A 22,864-nucleotide genomic window follows, 5' to 3' on the forward strand; every position below is an offset into this window, starting at 1 on the left:
AAACGTTTCTCCGGAAGATAACAATTTGCACGGGATATCTTTGAAAACATGGAGCCTTCATCCGGAAATGGCCTTGAAAATGACATCATGCAGTATCCCTTCACGATTGGCCAATACGGCAAATGCCGGGAACGCCCATGGGCGTGCTTGCATTAGGGGTGGAACTGTTTTACTGCAGCTGGACCCTTCTCCTCAGATGTGCAAGGTATGCACAATGGTGTGCATGGTCTCACAGTATCCCAATCAACAGCACAGATGAACTGAAGGCAAAACCCCATACCAACAGGTGGCATTACTTTTTAAGTTGGCCTTCTTGTCCCTGGAAGTGTAGTTGAGTCATTTAAAAAATAACCCATATAATGTTGGGGAATTTCAGTATTTGTCCTGTTCTATATCTATTCTACTTTCCCAAAGTGGCTACACTCGATGTATTTGTTATTACATTTCTCCACGTACAGCCCTGAGGTGTGGTACACGTACCCCTAGTTCGGAAACACTGGCCTACACACATCAAACGTGGAGAAGATGAGCTCACACTGTCGCCTAAATATTTTAACAGTTCTTAACTGGGTGCTGAATCCCACACAAAACATGAATGAATGGATCAAGGACCACAATGGAAATAAGCTTCCGAGCTTTATTGTGCCATCCTAACTTTTTTTTTAAATTGAAGTATGTGGTGCGGTTAACGAAACTCAATCATGTATTTATTTTATTTATATGAACTGAAGATGTCAAATTAAATCATTCATTCATTCAATGAAGGAGGCGAAAGACAGCACTCTCCAGATTTTTGGTTTATTCGCCCCTTCATTCATGGTCTACACACAAACCTTCACTAACACTTGAAATGTGCTTTCCTTTAAAAGGTCCAATGCATTTCTTTAAATATTTTTGTTGTGCCCTCAAAATGCTATGCTTTCATTTAGTAGACGGGCACACATTTCTTTCAGTCACAATACACTAAAAACACTGGAGGCTGAAATCTGATGCGTGGTCACCCAAAAGTCCAGAATGTGTGTGTGTGTATAAAATCAAAACACACACTAAGCAGATCACAACTACATTTCCACTATGTGCTGGAGTACTTAACCCTGTTGTGTTAAAGATGCATACACTTGGTGTTCGCAGGTCAATTTTGACCCTTGATAGAAACTCAGAAAAAGACTAGTTCTCAAATATTGTTTTACATCTCAGTATGTATTCATATCCATGGACAACAGTTTTATTTGACCACCATACACTGTATACATTCACTCTTTATTCTATCTAGTGTTAAAATTAGTTATCCATGGATTACTGCTGATATGAGAGTACAAACTCTAAGACACTAGTTTTCCATTCCATAAGAACAACTCCAGACATAAATTCAAAGAGGAGAATTTAATAAAAACAAAGGGTATAGGGTATAACAGCATAACAAATTAAAACAGTGATTTTCAATAAACGTTTAAAAGCCCTTTTTCTTTTTTTTTTAAGACAATTGAAATTTCTCAATTTAAAACAATAATTTGGCACAAGCTAAAATTTGCTGCCACTGCCCATTTTTATTTGCCATTGAACCATCAGCATAACAAAGGACTTTCAACCTAAACCCTCTGACTGCAGTCATTTTGTAACATTTGAAAAGAAATCGGCAAATTAAACCCTTTTTTAAAACAAAATGCATATAAAACACCAAAAGCGGTGTTCAGAAAGAAATAAAAAGTAGAGAAAGAAAAAAGGAAATTTAAATAATGCCTTGATTGGATGGGTAATCAAACAAAGAATCCTGAAATTTAAGACGTCCCTTCCCACTAATGATCACGACACCTTAATCAAGATACAATCCACGCTAAGGCAGAGGACAGAGAGGCCAGCAACCTGGAGAGAGCCTTTGCGCACAAACAATGCAGAACACCTACAGAGAACACAAGAGAACAGTAACTCTAGATGCAGCACCTATGTGCATACGGATTGCATATGACTGCTATTGGAACGGCTGAGAACTGGTCATGTAAGATCTGAAACGCTTTTGATTATGAACAGGTGAGTTATGTGGAACGCTGACAGGAAATCTGATTAAGCTGCATGTCTTGGACACGATTGGTTATGTGTATATTTGAAAGAAGGCCCTTTGATTCGTGTGCCTGTCAGAAACACAATTGGTGCATGTGTAAAATCTAAAGAATGAGGCGTCATTGTGTGCATGTAGGCCTGTGCATCCGCCATGGCACAGACATCTGTCGGAATGTGTGCGTCAAGGAATGCATTGGTACATGATTAGCAAAGGTGCATGGAATGGACACAGGTTGAAATCGATGACCTTGGTAGAGGGGATGTGGCTGCAATGGTTAATCCGTGGGCTACTTCCCTCTGCGGTCGATGCCCTTGTTCTCAGGGACGTGTCTGTACTGGCAGCCCTGATTCTTGATGCACCCCATGTTTCTCCAAAAATTGCACTCGTCTGGGAGTTTACTGAAAGGAGCAGAAGAGGAGAAATGTGATAAAAACACGCTACCAATTAGAATTCGCAAAAGACAACTGCCAAAGTGGAACATGAAATCACAGAAAACCTAACATTTCACTTGAACAACTTTGTCAGAGGGAACAGGGTTTGGAAGATGTAGTGCAGATTGGGTGATTGTTTAGAGCTTAGGTCTGAAACCCTTCGTTCGAATTTCGTACACTTGCTGAACCAGTTCAGCTTAAGCCAGTTTCACATTTCATGTACAACTTCTGTATTCTTCAAAAGGTGCCATTGGCAGGATTTCTGTTGTCATGGTATATACTGAAATCAGGGTGTCTACAGGTTTGACCAAGTCAAAATTAAGACATTTTAAGACTTTTCAATACCATTTTCCAAATAAAATTAAGACCAACTCGCCACGTTACAGGTTTTAGCAAGTCAAAATTAAGATATTTTAAGACTTTTCAATACCATTTTCCAAATGAAATTAGGACCAACTCACAAGATCATACACAGGTTCAAATGAAGTACAAAAAACAATTGGTTATTTACATTAATGTAGCCGTTTGAAAACACAAAACTATACACAATGAAACTTTACACTAAATAAAATTCAATAATGCGTTCTAAATTACACTACATGGCTACAACTCCCGATTTCCGTCGCAAAGTTCATCACATGGCTGACATAAGTTTTCAACCCAAATGTCTTAAATTTGTGGAGCTTAATTTAGGGAGGAATAATTAAGACAAAATAAGACTTTTCAAGGCCTTAATTGGCGAAAATGACATTTAAGACTTTTTAAGGACCCGCGGCCACCCTGTGAAATTAGAAGACTACAAATAATACTGAAAGGTGTGTGTGGAAATGTATGCATGCAGACGTGTGTATACAAACAGCACTTACTCTGTGGCCACAGTAGCAGCCCCCTTGGACACCCCCAGGTGTGGGTGTATCCTATCAGGGAAGCGCACCACAAGAGGACAGCCTCCTGCTATGACAAGCCCCTGCAGAACATAAAGAGACAGCATTATACCCACAACGCACTCATTTGCTCAATGCACTAGTATACACATCAGGAAAAACTATTAAACTTTGAGTGTGGTTACAATTTTATACAGAATTATGGCAGTATTGAGTTTGTGTGTGACTTCACTCTACATCTGTGGCACTGCCACATTTGGAATGAAAATGTTAAATCGAATATGGACAGAATTCTCCTTGAAATCAGAATACTCATGTGCATGTAACTGCACTCCATGACTAATTTAGTACATATATATTGTACAAGGATTTATCATGCCAAGTCCTATGGGGTAATTTCGAAATAAAGCCATGATATACAAATAAAATAAAAACATACATGCAGTTTGGCAATGGCTCGGTCACAGTCTTCTCGTTTGATGTAATTCACAAAAGCACAATTTTTGTTTCTCAAAACCTTCACACTGTGCACAACGCCAACTCTGTGGGGAACACACACATTGAATTCACATGCGTTTAGAAAACCAACAATGTGCGATTATAGGCAAGCAGTGCAATTCATACACACAATACACAGCAAGTACCTGTTGTCCACAGCAGGAGCCACATTACTGACTATGGAGTTTATTAATTAGATCACACATGACGGATTATTTGACTGACAAGTGTTAACTCATTGCATTAAAACGAGGGTCCACGTAAAAACGTCAGATACAGTTCTGGAAATTGATTTTAGCCCGTTTCCTTAATTAGGTGTAGCAGCTACGAGAAAATGGTACAGAAAAATCCCATGCAACCAACCTCAACCATTGGCTGGTTTGAAAAATAAATAAATAAAAATACATTTGGAGAGGGCAACTTACTTTCGAAACAAGTCGTAAATAAAGGCTTCTGATAAGATTTGTGGAGGGCAACCAACCCAGACAGGGAACAGCTCCCTGAAGAGACAAAGCACAAAGAAAAAAGGTTAAACGTGTTTTTGCAAACATTGCAAATTAAAATAAGATGCTTGTGTGCATCAAAAAGATCAGGCAAATACAGTACTTCAACACCCAAGTATGTAGATTGGGCACAGGATTGTACCCATGTGTGTGTAGGATGTACACAAAAGGAACTGTCTGCACCAAAAACACAGGAAGTGTGAACAATGGAGAATGTGCACGTGTGCACTTGCACTCACGGCTGGATTGGCCTTGGCTGTGGAGGCTGGATGACTGGGGTGGACTGCTGCAGTTGAGGGCCTGGTGGAGGGCCCGTGGGGGGGCCAGGCTTGGGGGACTGGGCGCGTTTCTCTACTCGCACCCACTCCTGCTGCTGGGCAGTCTTGGGAACAGGAATATACGTGCCTGCACACACAGGTGAAGCGAGCACAACAAAACAGCCAAAAATAATATTTTTTAACCCTTGTGTTGTGTTCGTAAGCTGCATACACCTGTGGTGTTCGGGTCATTTTTGACCCGTGATAACAAAACTCAGCTATAAAATACCTAAAAACACTAGTTATCATCAAATATTGTTTTTCATCTCATTGCTAACTTTGTATGTATTCATATTCATGGAAATATTACTTGATGTATTCATCTTTTTGACTTAAAAGATCTTTTATCTTACATTATGCAAATCGTTTTTGATGAACAAAACTATCAAAATCTGCTTAAATTCACTATTAATACCTCCCAAAGTGATACAATTAGTGATTATGTTGTCCATGTATTACAGCTGATATGAGAGTACCACAACCCCCAAATTTATTTTATTAGTTTTTCTCTAATATTAAAAAATATCATCAAGAGTGGCATTTGTGGTGTTCGGGTCCAAACCAACCCAAAGAGATTTATAGCAGGATAAAGACCAAATGTCAACTAAATTAGTTTTTCAGTGCATAAAATTAATGTTTAAATATGTTGACTTGGTGTTTTTCGATATTTACATGATTTTAGTGTGGTAAATATACAAAATAACAATTCTGTCAGAGTCACAGCTATTCCGCCAATCTAATGCAAAGGTATTGGAAATGAACACCTCAATGAACATGAAAAAAGTCACACTATTCATCTGAATCCCCTATGCCATGAACATGGACCATTATGTCATTGCCACATCAACTTCATGGAAAGTATAAGACCAGTTATACAGGTTTGGGTGCCATTATGAATTTTTGATACGTTTTTTGGAAAAAATAATGTGCAAAAATGTATTTTGCAAACAAATGTGCAAAAATTCTCATTATATAATGCAGAAATGGATTCCCTGACCATGAAAACATATGAGTAGACACCAGAAATACATCTGTACTCCTTTCACAACAGGAGATATGACATATTGTAGTGTATGGGACTGTCCGGCGGCCATATTGGATTTTTAATACCAAAAAGCTGGCAAAAAAAAAGTTCAGGCGACAAATATATTTTCCTCAACATAAATCACCAAACTGAAGACAAAGGGCAACCAACAGCTTTTCAGAAATGCATAAAACAACCAAAAATCTATACCGGGTCAATTTTGACCCCCGAACACCACAGATGTAACTTTTTTTTTTGGACCTTTAAAATGTACTAAAATGATAAAACATATTTTTTTGTGTTGAAATGATTGCGACTGAGGATTAGATGAAGCCTTATTCCAAGAAAATAAAGGAAAGTGTGTTTTTTTCACACTAAAACTTGAAAACGGGTCAAAAATGACCCGAACACAACATAAGGGTTAAAAAGATGGTTCAAGATGGTGTACAAGGATGAATTATTGGATGAATAAAAAGCTCCACATATACAAATAATAAACATTCAATGACTACAGCAATGATTTAACGAGGGACAATGCTTTCACACCACACAAAGCTACAGATTACCAAAAACAAAAGAAAGCACATGTAATTTTCATGAAAAAAAAAGTGTCCTTTTTAGATACTCAAAATCATTATTGAATGACGATCGCATAAAGGGCCGTACACACACGTCGCTGCTAGTTACTCGCTCAGCGGATGAAGTCAATAGAATGTCTACGTGTTCCAGCGAGTCTCGCTGGCGAGTAGGCGGAGAGTACAAGCGATGCGATGTGGGCGGGTTCCGAGATAAACTTATTTTATCTTCGAGCGACGCGAGTTAAGCGAGTAACCAATTGGAATGCAGAATACAGATTATTGACAGGTGACGTTGCCCCTGTGGTGTTCTGACCACCTAACTTCTGCACGCCATCACACTTTGGTTAAAAGTGTTGAGGAAAATACATACAGTGTACACCATCAAAGGCTCATATGCATGGTTGTGCACAGCACACGATCAACATTAAACAGCGTAGGCCTAAATTTTGCTTCGTACGGACGTTATTGGCGCGGACAGCGGGAACCATGACAACCAGTAAACAAAATCACCCAGAGCGAGTGGCAAGTAGGCGAGTGAGCAAGTAGCGAGTAAATAGCAGCGACGTGTGTGTACGGCGCTTAAGATAGAAGTCATTACGACACAGTCTGTATAATGGTAAATGTTTAAAGTAGGCTGCAATGGCACATCTAATTTCAGTGGGGTATTCCAAAAACCTGGCTCAGTAGTAAGCCGGGTGAATTTAACATTGAGGTAGTGGTAAATCATCTAATACAAGAGCCTGCAGCACGCACGCCATTAACCAAATCACACCAGTGGGCCATCCATTAGCGGGTTTACCATTCTTAACTAAGGAAGAGGTGCATGCGTTCCTTACCTTGAAACCCAGAGAGAGCATCTAAGGCTTTTTCTACATTTCCATGGACAATCATGGCATTTGTACTCTGCTCTCGAGAGAAACCCATTTCCTGAAGGGAAAACAAAAAACACAATATACAAAAAGGTGAGTCCAATACCATCACCCACCTACATCTGAACCACCACCAATGAAATAAATACTGATGCACTTCTCATTTGGCTGCAGTTTTAGGATTTCTGTTTTGAGTCGTCCAACAAACACCATTACAAGACCAACCTTGCATGGGCGAAATAAATATTCCCAGATTGACCATTTTGCTGTCAAATGAAAAATTGTGCTACTAAAACAGTCAAGGCCAAACCCTTTTCTAACCGGGCAGTTAAGACATGACGGCACATCACACAAACGCATACGTACCATAAGCTGCAGAATCTGCACTTTAATGAGCTCCTGAGCGGCATCGGCACAGCTGCTGTCCAGGGCCAGCACCTCCTTATATACATGCATGGCCTCCATAAACCGCTACAGGAGAGAGAGAAAAAGGGGAAGAAAGAGAGGAGGAGCAAGAAAGAAGTAAAGATCCAAAATCTAATCAGTTCATGAACCTACCTACTCTAGAGCATTAACACCCTGAATCTGGGACAGATCCACCCATCCGTTCAAAAGTGATCACGGTAACACGAAAGGCCTAACGCGGTGGCGGACGCAGATCTGGTGCACACAAAACCATTACAGCCCTGATGCTTCATGGATATAATTACATGTCAAATATTGCCACATGACGTTAAAAAAGGTTGCTTTCCATGCCCATGGTGCGCTTTTTATTACAGGTATGGGAAAGCAATGCATGTTTAAGCACAATATGGATGGAACCGTATGTTGTTAACCAAGACAAACAGCCAAAAAAAATTACATCAACACAACTTAGTCACCGTTTGTTTTCATTACGTTTGGGTTGCTTTTCAGAGCTTTTCATGACACTACGGACAATTTGTGTACAGTTATGTATTCACATGAACATTTATGTAGTTTTGTTGCACATTTTCCCAACTTACACCACAACAGAATTAGTCAAACGGTTGTGTTTACCATTTAAAATCAGTTGGAAATCCAGAAAGTGTGTTGTGGCCCAAACAAAACTGCTGTAATGTTAATTTTCACACTCCCAAGAATGTTCCATTCACCATCATTTGAGATGCTTCGCCTGCTCGCCTTGCGAGTGTGCAATTTCAAGGCTGTGGCACCATCAAGGGAAGTACATTTGACATTGAGAAATACTGATCGTCTTGTCTTGTTCGGGCCATTGGACATCCCCTTTTGTAATTAGAGAAGCTTGGAGAGCTGACACCACTTGCTGAGGTGGCACACCTAGATTAGACTTTCCAGCAGAATTCTTTTGGAAGAGTTCACAAGTCAACCAAACCAAAGGCTGAACCCCATTTCTACCCCTACGCCTTCCCCTTGCCCCTCGTCCCTTCAAACGGAGCAGTAAGGGGTAGGCATGGTACGGTTTGCGTCACAAACCGAAACCGTACGGTGTGCATGTCACGGAACGGGGTAGTGCGCAACCGCACGGTGCCCACGGTTTCCCCCCCCAAAAAAAGAGAGTGACCACCGGCGGACGACGCAATTAAAATCCTACTACTTTTACAAGCACAAAACACAAAGACTACGTAGGATATTGAGTGTGGAAAGACTGATTTCTATCAGCCAACTGGAAGGCATAATGTAACAGCATGCACCAGCTGAGTAGGCTACAGTAGCCTACAAGCAAGCGCAGGTCGGTCAGCAGCGTCCCCTCTTCCCCCCTCTCTCTCCACGTTAGCGCTAAGTGACTGCCCCCAGCCTTTATTCTGACCAATTTAAATTAAATGAACATGGATTTACAAAAAATGACAGATTAGCAGAGCAAAGTAGACTTACGTTACAGTAGCCTAGTGTACAGTAGGTTATAATCCACGTAACATTGGATGGGGATTCCGGACGGCATAATGCGCGATATGAACATATCCATCAGATTCACTGCGCTGTCCTTAACTGCAATCAACTGTAGGCCTAATTACATGTAGCCAGTTAAACTCTGATGGAATGAGGGGGACTTTGTAATGTTGCCTAGTTAACATTCATGTTTAACACCATAACCAAAATAAAATGACTGTTTAACAGGCTCAGATTCACAGGAGTTTTGTGAAACATTCTTGTGAATACACTTCTAAAAAATGATCTTTTAAAATTATTTGTTACCTTAACTTTCACATTTTAATATAACTTAACCCTATCACTTGTTCACTTGAAATTGAATTTGACTTCTGATTTTACTTCTATGCTTCTTGCGGCCGGCAGTTTCATGATAGGAAGCAAGAGATTCATCCTAAGCGCAAAACTCGCAGAAAGCGGTATCAAAATAAAAGTCCAATTCGTTCTCAGTGTGTCATTAACCAAAATAGTCATACTGCAGTGACCTAATGGTCCCATTGCCTACAGGAGTGTAGCTGTTTTATTTTTACACGTCAAATGTGTTATAGTATGTAATATTTGTCAACTTAAAAGTTAGGACTTAGTTCTCCCTTTTTGTGAAATAAATGGAAGCATGTTAAAATCATTGATATCTTTCCTCTTTCAGTAACTTCACCTTGTTGGGTTAAATGAAGTCAAATTCAACATACCTATGATAAGCTTACATTTTCATTCTAATTTTTATTTTATACATTTCCAGTGCATAATATATTTTATTAAAAAAATAATAATAATAAAAAAAAATAAAAAAAAAACAGAACCGTATAAAACCGAAAACCGTGACCTTGAAACCGTGATATGGACCGAATCGTGACTTTTGTGAACCGTACCACCCCTAGTAAGGGGTAGGGGCTTGAAACGCAATCCCTACGAATTGATGCACCCCTTTAAAAATCATGGAATGACTCCGTTTGAAGCCTGCCTCTGGAAAATCATTTCTGAAGCAACGTTCACACACATTGCTGCTAGTTACTAGCTTCTCGCTCTCCTACTCGCCACCCTCATGGAACGTTCACAAAGTGAATGCCAATGCACAGGCAAGTAATACTGAACTCTACTTTCCAATTGGTTACTCGCGTCGCTCAAAGTTAAAATATTTTCAAATCGGGATCCACCCTCATCGCATTGCTTGTACAGCACTCGCCTGCTTGTCTCGCTGGAACACATTGACATTCTATTGACTTCATTCGCTGAGCGAGTAACTAGCAGCGATGTGTGTGAACGAGGCTTAAGGGGTAGAAAGCCCTCTCTTACCTCTAACCCTCTGTCTTAATGTGAATTGGGACACTGCTACTCCTTCATATGAACAGGCAAAACGGAGTGGAATGGGAAAGGCGTAATCATATAGCCAAGAGGTGAAATGGGATTCAGCCATAGTAGTGGGTGTTTTTGTTAAGGCAGCCACCTTGCGGCACATGCTGCAGGCTCCCTCCCTCCCAGACTCCCTCATGGCCATAGGTACTTGATAACATAGCCCAGTAACATTGGAGGAATGCAGTGACAGAAGAGGACAAGAATATGCAGCTGCGAGTTTGCCTGGAGAGTCAGTGTGTTCATGTGCCTCAAGGCTAGTTTTGCAAATTGTTTGCTCAAATACAGCTCATGTGCCACAGTGGTTTTAAAATCAGGACAGAGATTGGACACGTGTTCATATTTCTGCCATCTGAAGACAGGTTAGGAGGCCCTCCCTAAGTTTAGGACAATCCTTTGAGCCACTGAGATTACCCTCTGTGTGTGTGTGTGTGTGTGTGTGTGTGTGTGTGTGTGTGTGTGTGTGTGTGTGTGTGTGTACACACCTTTAAGCCAGAGAGGGCCCTGCCTTTACGGTACAGGCCTTTGATCCACTGGGGGTTCATGGACAGAGCGACGTTAGCATCCATCAAGGCCTTCTCAAACTGCTCCATCTTCTCAAAGCAAAAGGAACGGTTCCCAAACAACCTACGGAGCACATACATTTGTATTACACATACTATACCTTCATACGCCCCATATCTTACTCAAAACATATGGAACAGCAAGGGTGCATAAAGTAGTACTTAGATGTAATTACACCACTAGAACAGGAGCTTAAATGTTTTATACACTCTTCTCGCTGTATGTTGTTGTGAGGTAGAAATCAAGAGTACTTTCACTTGTACTAACTCAAAAACAACTTCCAGATATGCATGCTTGATTACCCAGCTATGATTAATACTTACTTGTATTCTCTAGGGTTGTGCATGATGGCATCTGTGAAATATTTGACCGCCAATTCCAAATTTCCATTAGCTGCATATTGATTCCCAATGACTGAAACAAAAATGACCACAAAGTATAAATAAAACTGTACACAGTACTGCAAATAAACAATGCTATTTTGAAGCCATGACATGATATGTACCAAGATCACTTACAGGCCAGTTCCATACTTCGTGTAACAGGATCTGTGATGTTTTTCTCTGGTTCCGCCTTAACCTTATTCTGATAAGGGGCTAGTGGGACCTGGAAATCAGTCAGAGAAGAATAAATGAAAATTAGAGACATTCATAAATACAGCAGATGTCAGCAGGGCTCTAAATTGACTTTTCATCACCAGCTAAAATGAAATAGTAGATGCTAATCTTACTAGCCGAACATTCACTGACTAATGGGTCAACGTGGCTGGTACGTTGGTCTATTCTACCAGCCAAACTGACATTTCACCAGCATTTGACTGGTTGGCTGGTGTTAATTTAGAGCCCTGGTTTGTCAGCCTAAAGAAAAGCTCTCTCCTCCTCCAGTTACATCACAAAGCATTACTAATGAGACAAAGTTGACAAACCCACCAGTCTGGACACCATTTAAAACGAGTGGCCAGTTAGTCTAACCAGAAAAAAGCTCCCCCACCCACAAATCACAAATTTCTAACAACCTCAGGCACAGAAGCAAACACACCTCTTGATTGGTTTTACAGTCCTGCTGTTCCACATCAGGCTTGGGCGACTCCTTGCCAGAATCCCCCGCTTTTCTGTCCCTCTTCTCCCTCTTGTCTTTGGCCTTCTCAAGCTGACGCTTGGCGAGTGTGGCGGCGGCGTTGGACACAAAACAGCTGTTCATGTCAAGCTCCTGAACAGCACAGACACAACAGGAAGATCAGCTTGCTGGCCTCCTTCACAAGGCTTTCGTGAGGAGCATTACCGAAGCATTGCTCAGCTTATGAGAAGTGTAATGGTTACTCTACACCAAGTTAAAATGTACATAACTGAAGTTAAACGTAACAATTCACATATGAGGATATGATGGCAGACTTATGCATTTGATAGGCATTGAACCTGGGCTTCATTTCTTGACAGCGTCTTTGCATCGCAACAAAGGAAGTTGCTAACTCGCTTAGCAACCAGGCATTAGTGCGTTACCAGTGGGAAATTGCTAACCAATTTAAACAATTTAAAGAAACGGGGTCCTGCATAGCACTCCTACAGGAGACTACTGGACTCTGCACGGCATCCTCACCTCCAGCTCACTCTCCTCGCCCTCCTCCTCCGGCTCGTAGTAGTCGTCGCCATCTTCACCACTACTGCCATCAGAGGAGCATTGTGGACTGACATCAGGATCTTCCAACTTCTTATTTTTTACCTTTTTGTTAATATTAAGTGTGTCGTTACTATCTATAATCTGAAAGCAGAAAAACAGAAGAGTGTAAGAACAGAATAATTGGATATTCACAAGTTTATATTTGAGCGTATGCAGGCAGAAAAAAGCCAGAGTAAGCACAGAATGCCATAAATATAAATGCACAGCGCATATTGAAGAGCATGCAGACCAGCAAGAGAAAATGGATTCTCTTTACCTGTTTATCATTAGTTTTAATAGAATTCTTTTTTCCCTCTTTCCCCCGTTGGTTTTTCATTTTCGAACACTATCAAGAGAGGTGGCACATTTTAATGAATTGGTCCAGACATACCCAAATCTGCTGCCACTATTTAAAGTCTTAATCTCCAGCACACAGGTCCATTACAAACTTTCCATAAAGATAAAAACAAAAAAATGTTTGCATTACAACAAAGGAGCACCCACCACTTTTTCACTAGAAATACTGTCTTTGTCCTCCTCATCCTTCTCATCACTGCAGTCAGGGTTGCATTGTTTGTGAGATGAACCAGTACTCTTCTTATTTTCCTTTTTATTCTTAATATCTCCTTTAGTCTGAACAAAGACATACAAAAGCACACAGCCAATGGTTAGAGGAGTGGCTACAGTCATTGAATGAAAAGCAGCAACTTCACCAAGCAGTTGTAAGCTCCATTGTTGGTTAAAGCAAGTAATTATATGGCAAATAATTCCAAGCTGCCAAGTCTTACACAAACCAACAATGTAATCTGATGTTAAATTCTGATATCACAAAACCTACAGCTACAGTAAAATTCCAAAGTAAACGTTACAGTACACTGAACGAAGTAGACCTTGTGTTATGCACACTGAAGCCTGTCACGTCCAGCTGATGCCACCCATTGCAGAAGTGTACATATTTCAACAAAACAGGGCATCACTAGGTCACTCGATCACCTGATTTTCTTTAGCTCCTTCCCTTTCTTCTTTCTCTTGTCGCTTTTTCTCTTTTTGCCGCTGTTGAGTGAAGACACACACACACAAAATAAATATGAAATCCAGTACCTGCTGATGTGCACCAAGTGACCAAGGAAACACACACACACAAATGTGTCTCAACTCACCATTTTCTTAAGCTTCTTCTTCTCAGTCTTCTGTTTTAATCGCTCCTCTTCCTCTATTAGCTCTTCAGCAGTTTGGTCCGCCTTCTGCATGGCCTAATAATAATGGAACATGAGTAACTAATTGTAAGGTAGAGAACAACAAAAAACCTCCACAGCTTAATTACAACAGCTGAAGAAACCAACATGGCAAACCATCTACTAAGTACACGAATACGTGAGCAGCCCCTGTCACGGTCCAGACTGTTTGGCATGATATGCATGTACTCTACTTAACCCTGTGCTTTGCATCAGCACTTGTTTCCTGTGCACTTTGTTTCTGCTAGTGATCCTGGCTATGATTATGTCCTCGATTGTAAGTGGTGTGTTAAAAGAAAAGAAAAAAGCATCTGCCAAATGTAATGTAATAACCATCAGCACACAACGTTGACAATACCTTCTAGAATGCCACGTCAACAAACAAAAAACAAGAGAGAAAGAAAATTACTGCCCAGGCAAAAAAAAAATAAGAAGAGTAACCAACAGTGATGTCTTCACCCCCACAGCTGAATACTCAAGTGTTCGCCACCTAGCCTGGTGGTTTACGTACAAATGCAACAGCCCATTGGCAAAGAGTTAACGACCCCAATAAAACAAACAAAAGGTGACTGGAAAGGTGAAAAGTGGTGGGCAGGAGGGACCAACCTCTCGTGTGATGCTCCGCCTAGCCACTACAGTGACTCGTGGTTTGCGATAGAAGTTTCGGGTCACGCCACAGTACACCTCAGTGGTGCGGATATCATTCTCCGAGCCATTCCCATCCTCATCTGACACAGGAAAGAGCCGGAGTTAAAAAGCAGTCCACCAATAGCCTGATGTAATATAAACATTTTAAAAGGTGCACTGTGTGATCTGGTTAGCAGTTTCTTTCCAGAATTCAAGATACCAATTCAAAAATGTTACCCTAAAAACTATGATAGTTCAAAAGGTAGAATAGGTTACAAAAGGCTACAAATAATGAAGTTTCTATATAACAATGATGATACTTGGAAGCACTGCCACTTGTGGTTGTCACATGATTCCCAGTTTGTCGCTCCCAGCGCGGTTCGATACCACTAGCCAGACTATTGAGCCCACCGCCATATAACGGAGCTAGTTATCTTTTTGATGGTAGTTTTTTGTTACGTACCCTAACCCTAAATTGCTTGTATGTGGCAGTGTATGATAATACGTGAAATATAATCGGGTGGGATAGAACGTATGGGAGTGATAGTAACACCTGGGGCTACACGCCCGGGAGTGATCTCACTTGGGAGTGACCATCTCCCAGCGTGGTTGTTTTCTGGGCAGATGGGCATCAAAACGTTAAAAGTGCGTATCACGATACAGTATCGTGACTCTGTGCATCACGATTTCTCAATTTCAAACAATATCGTTACAGCCCTATAGTTTAGGGAAAAAATCGAATTAAGCCCACATAAAAACGAAACCCATGTTCTTATTTTACACCATAAATATTTTGCCCTCGTTGTTAGGTCCCACTCATGACAGGTCCCACTAGCATAGGCGTCTCCATGATCATTAGAAATTGTTAAATGAGTACAGGCATGCAATGACCCAAAACAGTTCTAATGTCGACATCATCTAATGTCAACACTGCCATGTGTCAAAACAACTCAATTTCAGAATTACACTTTTAGACCAACCAAACAATTAAAAACTGCACATGCTTGCGCCGTGGATGTGTCATCAAAAGCTTTAATAGGCCTAATGGGTGTGTGAAGAGTGCACTCGGTTAGAAATGTGACAAGGTTGACTGAACTGTGAAAACACTTTCCTCACCCACCCGTCTAGCCCCCAAATTCCAGCAGGCCATCAGTGTAAGGTCAGGTCATTTTGACCTGAGCCCAATACTTAAAACAAAAAAGAAGCTTTTGTGGTGAACGTGGGGAGGTAGGGTACGCGATGACCAATGACTAGAACTAAGCTTAGAGCTTTTACAAGGAACAGGTCCAGACAAGTACCACCACGCTCTGCTCATCAGCCCATCACAAAAATGATAGAAACTTACCAACACCAAGAGACACCAAGCTCAGGGCGTCTAAAAGGCTGAACTTCGTTCTTCCATGCAACATATCCACGAAGGTCTCCTGGAATGATAACATTCGAACCGTTATTGCCGCAGTTAGACAAACAAAAAAAATGCTAAGATGTGTAACTTCACAGATCAGTGAGATTAGGAAAAAGCTCAAATACTATACAAACGCATGCTTCCACTAAACTGCAAGAAGTTGCATTAGAATATGCATGCAACGTTGCCGAACTTTACAAGATTTTTTTTAAAAAGCGAAGACAACAAACCATACTTACATGTGCATGCATGATTCTGGGATTGGCTAAATACGTTTCTGTCGGGGGAAAAAACGTTGTTAGATATCGCAAATAACCAACAAGACAAGTTCGATAACTCAAGCACAGCCAATGAACTCATTGTTGCCACCTGAAATTGATAACTTACCTACGCCATTCCTAAAAATTGTTAGCAAGCTAACTGCCTAGCATAACACACAATTCAACAAGGACGAAGTTCCGAGGTACCCGACTCTTCGAAGTAAGGTTGTTCAACAAAGAAATAAACCTTAATTATTGGAATGTCACATTACCTTGAGGCCAAGACATGTTTATGTTCGTAAGTTCCGAAATAAACTTCAGAGGAGTGGAGAGACGGATCTCTGGACTAAACCAGCCTGTCCTCCCAGTTCTTCTGCGATCAATCTGCCTGCGTGCCTTCTCTTCCTCTGGCTTGCATTCGTGGTGATTTTATGCCTACAGTGATAAGCGCATGCGCACACAAACAAAGACGTCCTGGAAAAGGAGAAAGGGGAACACATTATCGTTACAAATGTGTACTTTTGACTTGTTGCACATGTTTCTTTGCCTGGATGCAGCGCATCTCTTTTGAGGTTATAATTAGTTTGGATGCCTCATGCCTGACAAGCTTGTAAAGGGAGTCTCTCTAAACCATCTGCTGACCAGTGGCCACATTCACAATCCCAATGGCTGGCCATGTTTGCACAGCGTCTCTCATGTATCATTCTGACAAACTCAGATATTCGTTTGGTTGTCATATCTCGGTGGAGACTCAGTTATGTTCATCTATGTGTTTTGTGTAGTAATAAGAAGGCAGGGTGTATTTGCTGTATTTAGTGAGGCACTCTGGGGCTATATACAACTCTAACAAAGTTCGTCAGTAGGCTACCTCATGGCAGCCTCTGTTTTGAAAAATGCTAGGGGAGGGGCGAGGGCCAGGGTGAAGAGACTGGTCGAGCTTGTCCAGGCATGTAAACACCTCCTTGGCCGCGAGTCACTAATAGCTACCTAGCCCAAATCCAAAAAACGGTGCTTTCAAATGAATGAATCATGAAAGGAAGAGGCATTGCAATGAAGTGTCCGTTTGTATTCCCCATGACAAGGTGTAAAACAGCTTTCCACGACTTCACAAAGAGCCAGCAGCTTCTTGTTTTAGCCACTGTCTTCCCAACCTTTAGGGGCAAATGATAAACGAAATTTTGGAGTCTCCCGCCCAAGTTTCCGCCCAGGATCCACTGCATCTTAGCAACGGTACTTAGTTACCAACGGTGAAGTGCGCACGCGCACAACAGTGCTAAGTAACATGGAGCCCGAAGAGGAATCTCCCAGAGATGGGATGAGCATAAACAGAGTAAGTTTTTCGAAAATATATGGATAAAGGCTAACATTAGAATTGACTTGTGATCTCCTACGATGTTTGCATTTCTTCTGAGGTTGAGGTGACGAGTGAGACCCAGATGGGACGGATATGTTGGAACACAAGACGATGTTATACTAAAATGCTAACATTAGCCAAGTTATGATCAACAAGTGGTATTCAAGATACATCAGTGATGATCTTGAGCCGATGATCCATCGTGCTTTATCATTTCAATGCAGCACAAAGCGCCAACAGTGTCCATACTAAATTAGAAGAATGGTTATGTTTATTTATTAGTCACTGTGAAAATCAAACAACACTTTGTTATTTGGACACAGTGGGTTATTTAGCTACTCAAGCTAATTCAGACACAGTCTGACGATGTGGTTGTTTTTGTACAAGTTGAACATCGTAAAAGCTGTTGACGTGTACCCGACCGTTTGACAGAAGCTGAAAAGGACACCACAGTCTTCACAGTTAGATTGTCTTTCTCTGCGTTTACTTACCATGTTATTAGTTGCATAGATTTGGAAAGGGCCGACCATTCGGATTGATGAAACTCCATCTTTAAACTCGCCTACTGAATCTCTATTCCTTTTGAAGATATTAAAACAGGTCCTGCGCATACCAGAACCTACTAGAATATGATGGGACGTTCCAAATCCGGTCTAAAGTATAGGCAGTTATTACTTTCTCTTTCGTTTTCTTACTAAGGCATTGTATAATTCCGTGTTGACCTGTCAAAGCGCAGGCGCAGGAAGTAAGTGAAAGTGAAAGAAATTGAAACCCACCTTGGAATCTCATTGTGACTCAGCACTCCACAGCACATTAGTGTTCACTGCACACAACGAAATTGCATTTAATGCCTCATCCGTGGAAGGGGGCAGCCCCCAATGGTGCCCCAAGGGAGCAGTGTGCGACGGGAGGGTACCATACTCAGGGTACCTCAGTCAGGGTGGAGGATGGGGGAGAGCACTGGTTAATTACTCCTCCACCAACCTGGCGGGATGGGAGTCGAATCAGCAACCTTTGGGCTACAAGTCTGACGGCCTAACCGCTTACCCATGGCTGCTAGAGGAAAGCTTGAAAACTTTGCTCTGCAACTCATAACCTTCAAGTAGAGAAAATGTGCATACATTCGAAATCATTCGTATTTCATAGCTAATATTTGTGTTGCCTAGCTATCGTTATGGGAAACTGAATTTTGTCCTTGACTGGTTATAACATACCTTAGTGATGGGGTTTGTTACTTATTCTCTCTCTCTCTCTCTCTCTCTCTCTCTCTCTCTCTCTCTCTCTCTCTCTCTCTCTCTCTCTCTCTCTCTCTCTCTCTCTCTCTCTCTCTCTCTCTCTCTCTCTCAAATTGTGTCATAATCAGACTCTGGATGAGTGGTACCAGCTGCCTGCAGAGGAGGACAGCAGCCAGCTGCCTCCTCAGGAGGTCACCCCACATGGCGCCCCGAGCAGCCAGGCAGGGGCAGGGGCAGGGGCAGGAACCAGGGGGCTGCATCTTCCTCCTGCTCACCAGACCCCCTCACTGCAGCTAGGTACGCTGTTCAGACACAAATCATCCAGCAGCACCAATTTAGCAGTCTGAATGAATGTAATTTTGTTTTTACATCGTTGTTGTTCCACCAAATAATTATTCAGGATTACGATACTGTATATCCATCCATATTCTTGTTTGGACACTTTTGGCAAGTGCATGCTCTAAATGACAATATATTTGTATATTTGCAAGTTGTGCGGAGTAAAAGACACTTTTCTTCTACAGCGACTATTTGGGCAATTTTATTTACCAGTAGGTATTGGTTTTTTGGAGCGAAACAAGATTGATTGATTGATGTTGGCAGATATTACATTCACGGTGTCCAGTATTACAGCTGGCTTACATTTGATTTCATTTGTGCTCATGCTTGCTGCTTACATAGTGTGTGTATGTGTGTGTGTGTGTGTGTGTGTGTGTGTGTGTGTGTGTGTGTGTGTGTGTCAGAATTCCAGAATGACAGTCAGATGTCTCCCATGCTGAGTCTCCTGCCTGTGAAAAGCGGAAGGTCCTTTTCAGACACAACACTCTTCCAGCAAACAGATCTAGAATTTGCTCCTTTGAGGTACGTTGCATACACATCCATACAATGTGAAATAATCATTGCATCATTACATCATCACACTAATGGTCAATGAAGATTCACAGAATAATATGATAAAACTTTGCAGTGTGCTGTAATCTGCAGACCATTTTATTTATAATTTTGTATTTCTGTTGTATGTTCTGTACCCATTGTATGTTTTGTTTTGAAATATAACCGTCATTATATACCCTCCGAATTTTCCCTGTGTCCTAATCATATAGGCTTTATGCTAACCATCTTACCTCAAGAAACAAATAAAAGCTAAATTAGCTTACTAGCAATACATCATGTCGTCTGTTTTTTCTCACAGGGCGTCACCTGACTATTCCGCCTTCTCGGAGCGCCTCTCCATGCTGCCCCTGGTGGGGGGCGCCACTGACTTTGGTGCCGCGCCACCCTCAGCGCACAGCACCGCCATCAGCCACGAGTCTCTCTCCCAGCATCCTCTGGAGCAGGCAGACCAGGAAGGCAGCAGCTGCTCCCTCTCTCAGCACAGCATGTCCCCCGGCGACCGTTACCAGGTCACACCGGGCCGCGAGAGCGAGGTGGAGAGAGACAGCGCTGAGGACCAAGGCTACGGGAGGCGAGGGGAAGGGGAGGAGGAGGAGGGTGAGGAGAGGAGCGCTCCAAGGGGGAGAGAGGAAAAGGATGAGGAGGAGGAAGATGATGATGGGTCGTTTTTGAACAGTAGCATTCCGGCACGCACTTTGCTGGAGATGCTGGAGAAGGACGTGGGTGTGGTCAGCAGCAGCAGTGCCGTTTCTTCCGCCTCCGACACAGTTTTCAGCCAACTGGAGCTCGCCCACAAGCAGACTGACGGCACTCCCGGCCAATCGGGGCACAGCTGGAATGGAACTGACTCCAACGCTAACAATCAACCAATGGCGCCGACTCAGAGACCCTCGTCCCTGTTTCAGACCGGCCCCTCCGCAACGTCGTTGGTACGCTCCGCCTCAAGTGACATCTTCCTGAGGTCCAGCTCGGGCGGCAGCACAGAAGAGGAACCTTCTAGAAACCCGCCGGCGGGGGTCCGAGAGTGCCCTCAGGGCGACGCCTCCGTCTCCCCTCCACAACCTGCTCCCCCGACCGCCAGCAGCAACATCAGAACAGACAGGCGCGCTGCGAATCGCTCGTTGTCCTCTCAGCAGTTGGATTCCCCAAACCTCTCCAACGTTAGCGTCTCTGGACGTGGACTAGGCAGCCGCGCGTCCGACATCAGCAACATCACCTTCCGCTCCGCGGGCAGTCGCCCCGACGCCACCACTGACGCCCTGCGCTCGCAGCTGCTGTCCGAGAGCCGCATGTCTTTCCCCGGACCTCGGAGTCCTCGCACCAGCCCAGAGGACGGCTCTCCACCCGAACCGCAGCCCGTAGGAGGAGGAGGAGGTGTAGTAGGGTCAGCAACTGGCAGGCCTGTTGTGCTGCAGACCCCGTCCAACTTCGCCGTGGAGCGGAGCCACCGCGAGCGGCTGCTGTGGCAGTCGGGGAACCAGATGGGGGTCGACGCCTCCTTCCTGACTTCCCAGCCGCACCCTGCTTTCCAGTCCACACCCTCCGTCTTGCCCCTGTCCGGCCGGGCCAGAGCGGAGATGCTGGTCGGGGCCGGGGCGTCCTCCTCGTACTCCCCACCACCCTCACAGTCGCCGGTGCTGCCTGGCACAGACGCCTTAGTAGTACAAACACAAGCTGCATCCCGTACCCGAACCAGCACCACCCCACCTGTTGGGGCCGCGGAGGTCGGCAGCAGCAGCAGCATCATGTCTCGGGGGTTGCTGACGGGCAGCGAGGTTGGCAGCCTGCCCAGCCTGAGCTACGTGCAGAAGGTGGACGCCTGGCGCGCCAACCAGAGCAGCAACAGGGCGTTCGGCAATGAGCTGGAGCTGCAAGGATCCGACGAGGATGTGAACACTCAACAACAAAGAAGCAGCGTTAACGCTAACGTTGTTACGTCGATGGCAGAGCTTGGAGGATCGGGCAGTCAGAACCTTCTCGCTCCGTACTCCCAACCCAGGGAGGATTCTGGGGCAGAAGGGAGTGTTGGAGGAGAGGCTGGAGCAGCTGGTGCAGGAGGAGTTGTAGCTGGAGGTGGAGGTGGTGGTGGTGGAGGAGGAGGTGGAGGAGGAGGTGGGAGTGGAGGAGGCACAGGCACTGCGGGACTCGTCTCTCCTGCTGGACGTTCTCACTCCTACTCCTCCTCCCTCGGCACCGTTGTCACCTCCATCCAGCACCAGGGCACTGCGGCGCGCCCTGAAGACATCACAGCAGCAGCCCAGGCCGAAGATCCAGCGGCCAGCAGGGAGGAGGTTGGCCCACTGGGAGAGGCCGAGGAGGCTTACAATCAGAACGGTCAGCAGAGGTCCCGTGTCATCACCATGGGACACTTCAGTGACGTGTCATCCACCCGCGACACGGGCAATAGCCCGCTGGACAGTTTCCTTGGCGAGGGCAGCATGACTAGGGCTTCTCTAGGTGGGGCGTCCTCAGTGGTGAGTCTGGAGGTGGATAACTATGCTCCATACTGGACCTCCATACCGTCTACGCCCAACAGAGAACGTGAGCTGAACATCGAAGACAGGATCCCGGTATGGCTTCCGTCTCCTTATCATAGCCTGGCCAAAAAAAAGTTTCTACCCTGTTTTTTGGGCCAGTTGACAATTTTTTGGTGCCGACTTCTTTTTGGCCACACTGTGTATATTGGTGTTCTTAATTTGTATCAAAAATTCTGATTTATTAAACATCAGTAATACATGTGAACAGTTATTAGTCTCCACATGGTCTATTTATGCCCATATGAAATATGTAGCCTACTGGTATATGGCTTGGTTGTAGTTTAATTTACAATTTACCGATGTAACAAAAAAAAATTGTTTTACTCGTTTGTTACAGTTGTATCTTAAAAACCTGGGAATCAACCAATCACCTTCCACCATACTGACCCCCTTCGCTCCCAGAGGCCCAATCAGAGAGCCAGAATTCTCTCCAACCGACTTGTGCACCATTAAAGGCTCCACAGGAACTCCCACCAAGAGCACCCAGGCGTCTGAAGGTAGGGGCCAATGGCATGCAAATTGACAAGGAATGATGTCCCACAATATTTTTAGTTCCTTGGACTGTGTTTCATTGAAGAAGGCCAAATGTCCAAATAGATAATGTTTTGAAACTAAAAACAACTTGAGAGTTCATACTTTGTTACCATGGTAGTTACAG

General features: G+C 43.4%; 2 protein-coding genes across 4 annotated transcripts in view; one reads left to right on the forward strand and one right to left on the reverse strand.

Annotated features, from left to right (window-relative positions):
- Positions 1–1,368: 1,368 nt before the first annotated feature.
- Positions 1,369–16,661, reverse strand: si:dkey-33c12.4 (uncharacterized protein LOC560112 homolog). 2 transcript variants are annotated; one of them, XM_063183566.1, is made up of 20 exons: positions 16,459–16,661; positions 16,166–16,203; positions 15,867–15,945; positions 14,501–14,622; positions 13,820–13,912; positions 13,653–13,712; positions 13,164–13,292; positions 12,937–13,005; positions 12,600–12,761; positions 12,042–12,212; positions 11,522–11,609; positions 11,327–11,417; positions 10,925–11,066; positions 7,530–7,634; positions 7,131–7,221; positions 4,615–4,780; positions 4,298–4,372; positions 3,814–3,916; positions 3,357–3,457; positions 1,369–2,457 (listed from the first exon to the last, which is right to left on the reverse strand). In XM_063183566.1, the coding sequence occupies exons 1-20, from the start codon at positions 16,472–16,474 to the stop codon at positions 2,346–2,348; spliced, it is 2,013 nt and encodes a 670-aa protein (XP_063039636.1). In that variant the 5' UTR covers positions 16,475–16,661; the 3' UTR covers positions 1,369–2,345. The 2 variants fall into 2 exon arrangements, with proteins under 2 accessions (XP_063039636.1, XP_063039637.1); XM_063183567.1 differs by lacking the exon at positions 12,937–13,005.
- Positions 16,662–17,279: 618 nt separating this feature from the next.
- The window catches only part of alms1 (ALMS1 centrosome and basal body associated protein), a 39,120-nt gene continuing 33,535 nt past the window's right edge, over positions 17,280–22,864 (forward strand). For both annotated transcript variants that reach the window (XM_063183568.1, XM_063183569.1), the window contains exons 1-5: positions 17,280–17,516; positions 18,904–19,072; positions 19,519–19,636; positions 19,968–22,239; positions 22,544–22,703. In XM_063183568.1, the coding sequence (XP_063039638.1) occupies positions 17,469–17,516; positions 18,904–19,072; positions 19,519–19,636; positions 19,968–22,239; positions 22,544–22,703 (2,767 nt within the window). In that variant the 5' untranslated portion in view covers positions 17,280–17,468. The remainder of the gene's footprint in view (positions 17,517–18,903; positions 19,073–19,518; positions 19,637–19,967; positions 22,240–22,543; positions 22,704–22,864) is intronic.

The sequence above is a fragment of the Engraulis encrasicolus genome, chromosome 19, assembly GCF_034702125.1.
Source record: "Engraulis encrasicolus isolate BLACKSEA-1 chromosome 19, IST_EnEncr_1.0, whole genome shotgun sequence".
NCBI lineage: Eukaryota > Metazoa > Chordata > Actinopteri > Clupeiformes > Engraulidae > Engraulis > Engraulis encrasicolus.

Coding starts and splice junctions, on each gene's coding strand:
- si:dkey-33c12.4 (XM_063183566.1), bottom strand. Junction 13,713..13,819: donor AGAAGAAGCTTAAGAAAATG/GTGAGTTGAGAC, acceptor TTCACTCAACAG/CGGCAAAAAGAGAAAAAGCG. Junction 4,781..7,130: donor TGCTCTCTCTGGGTTTCAAG/GTAAGGAACGCA, acceptor CTGTGTGTGCAG/GCACGTATATTCCTGTTCCC.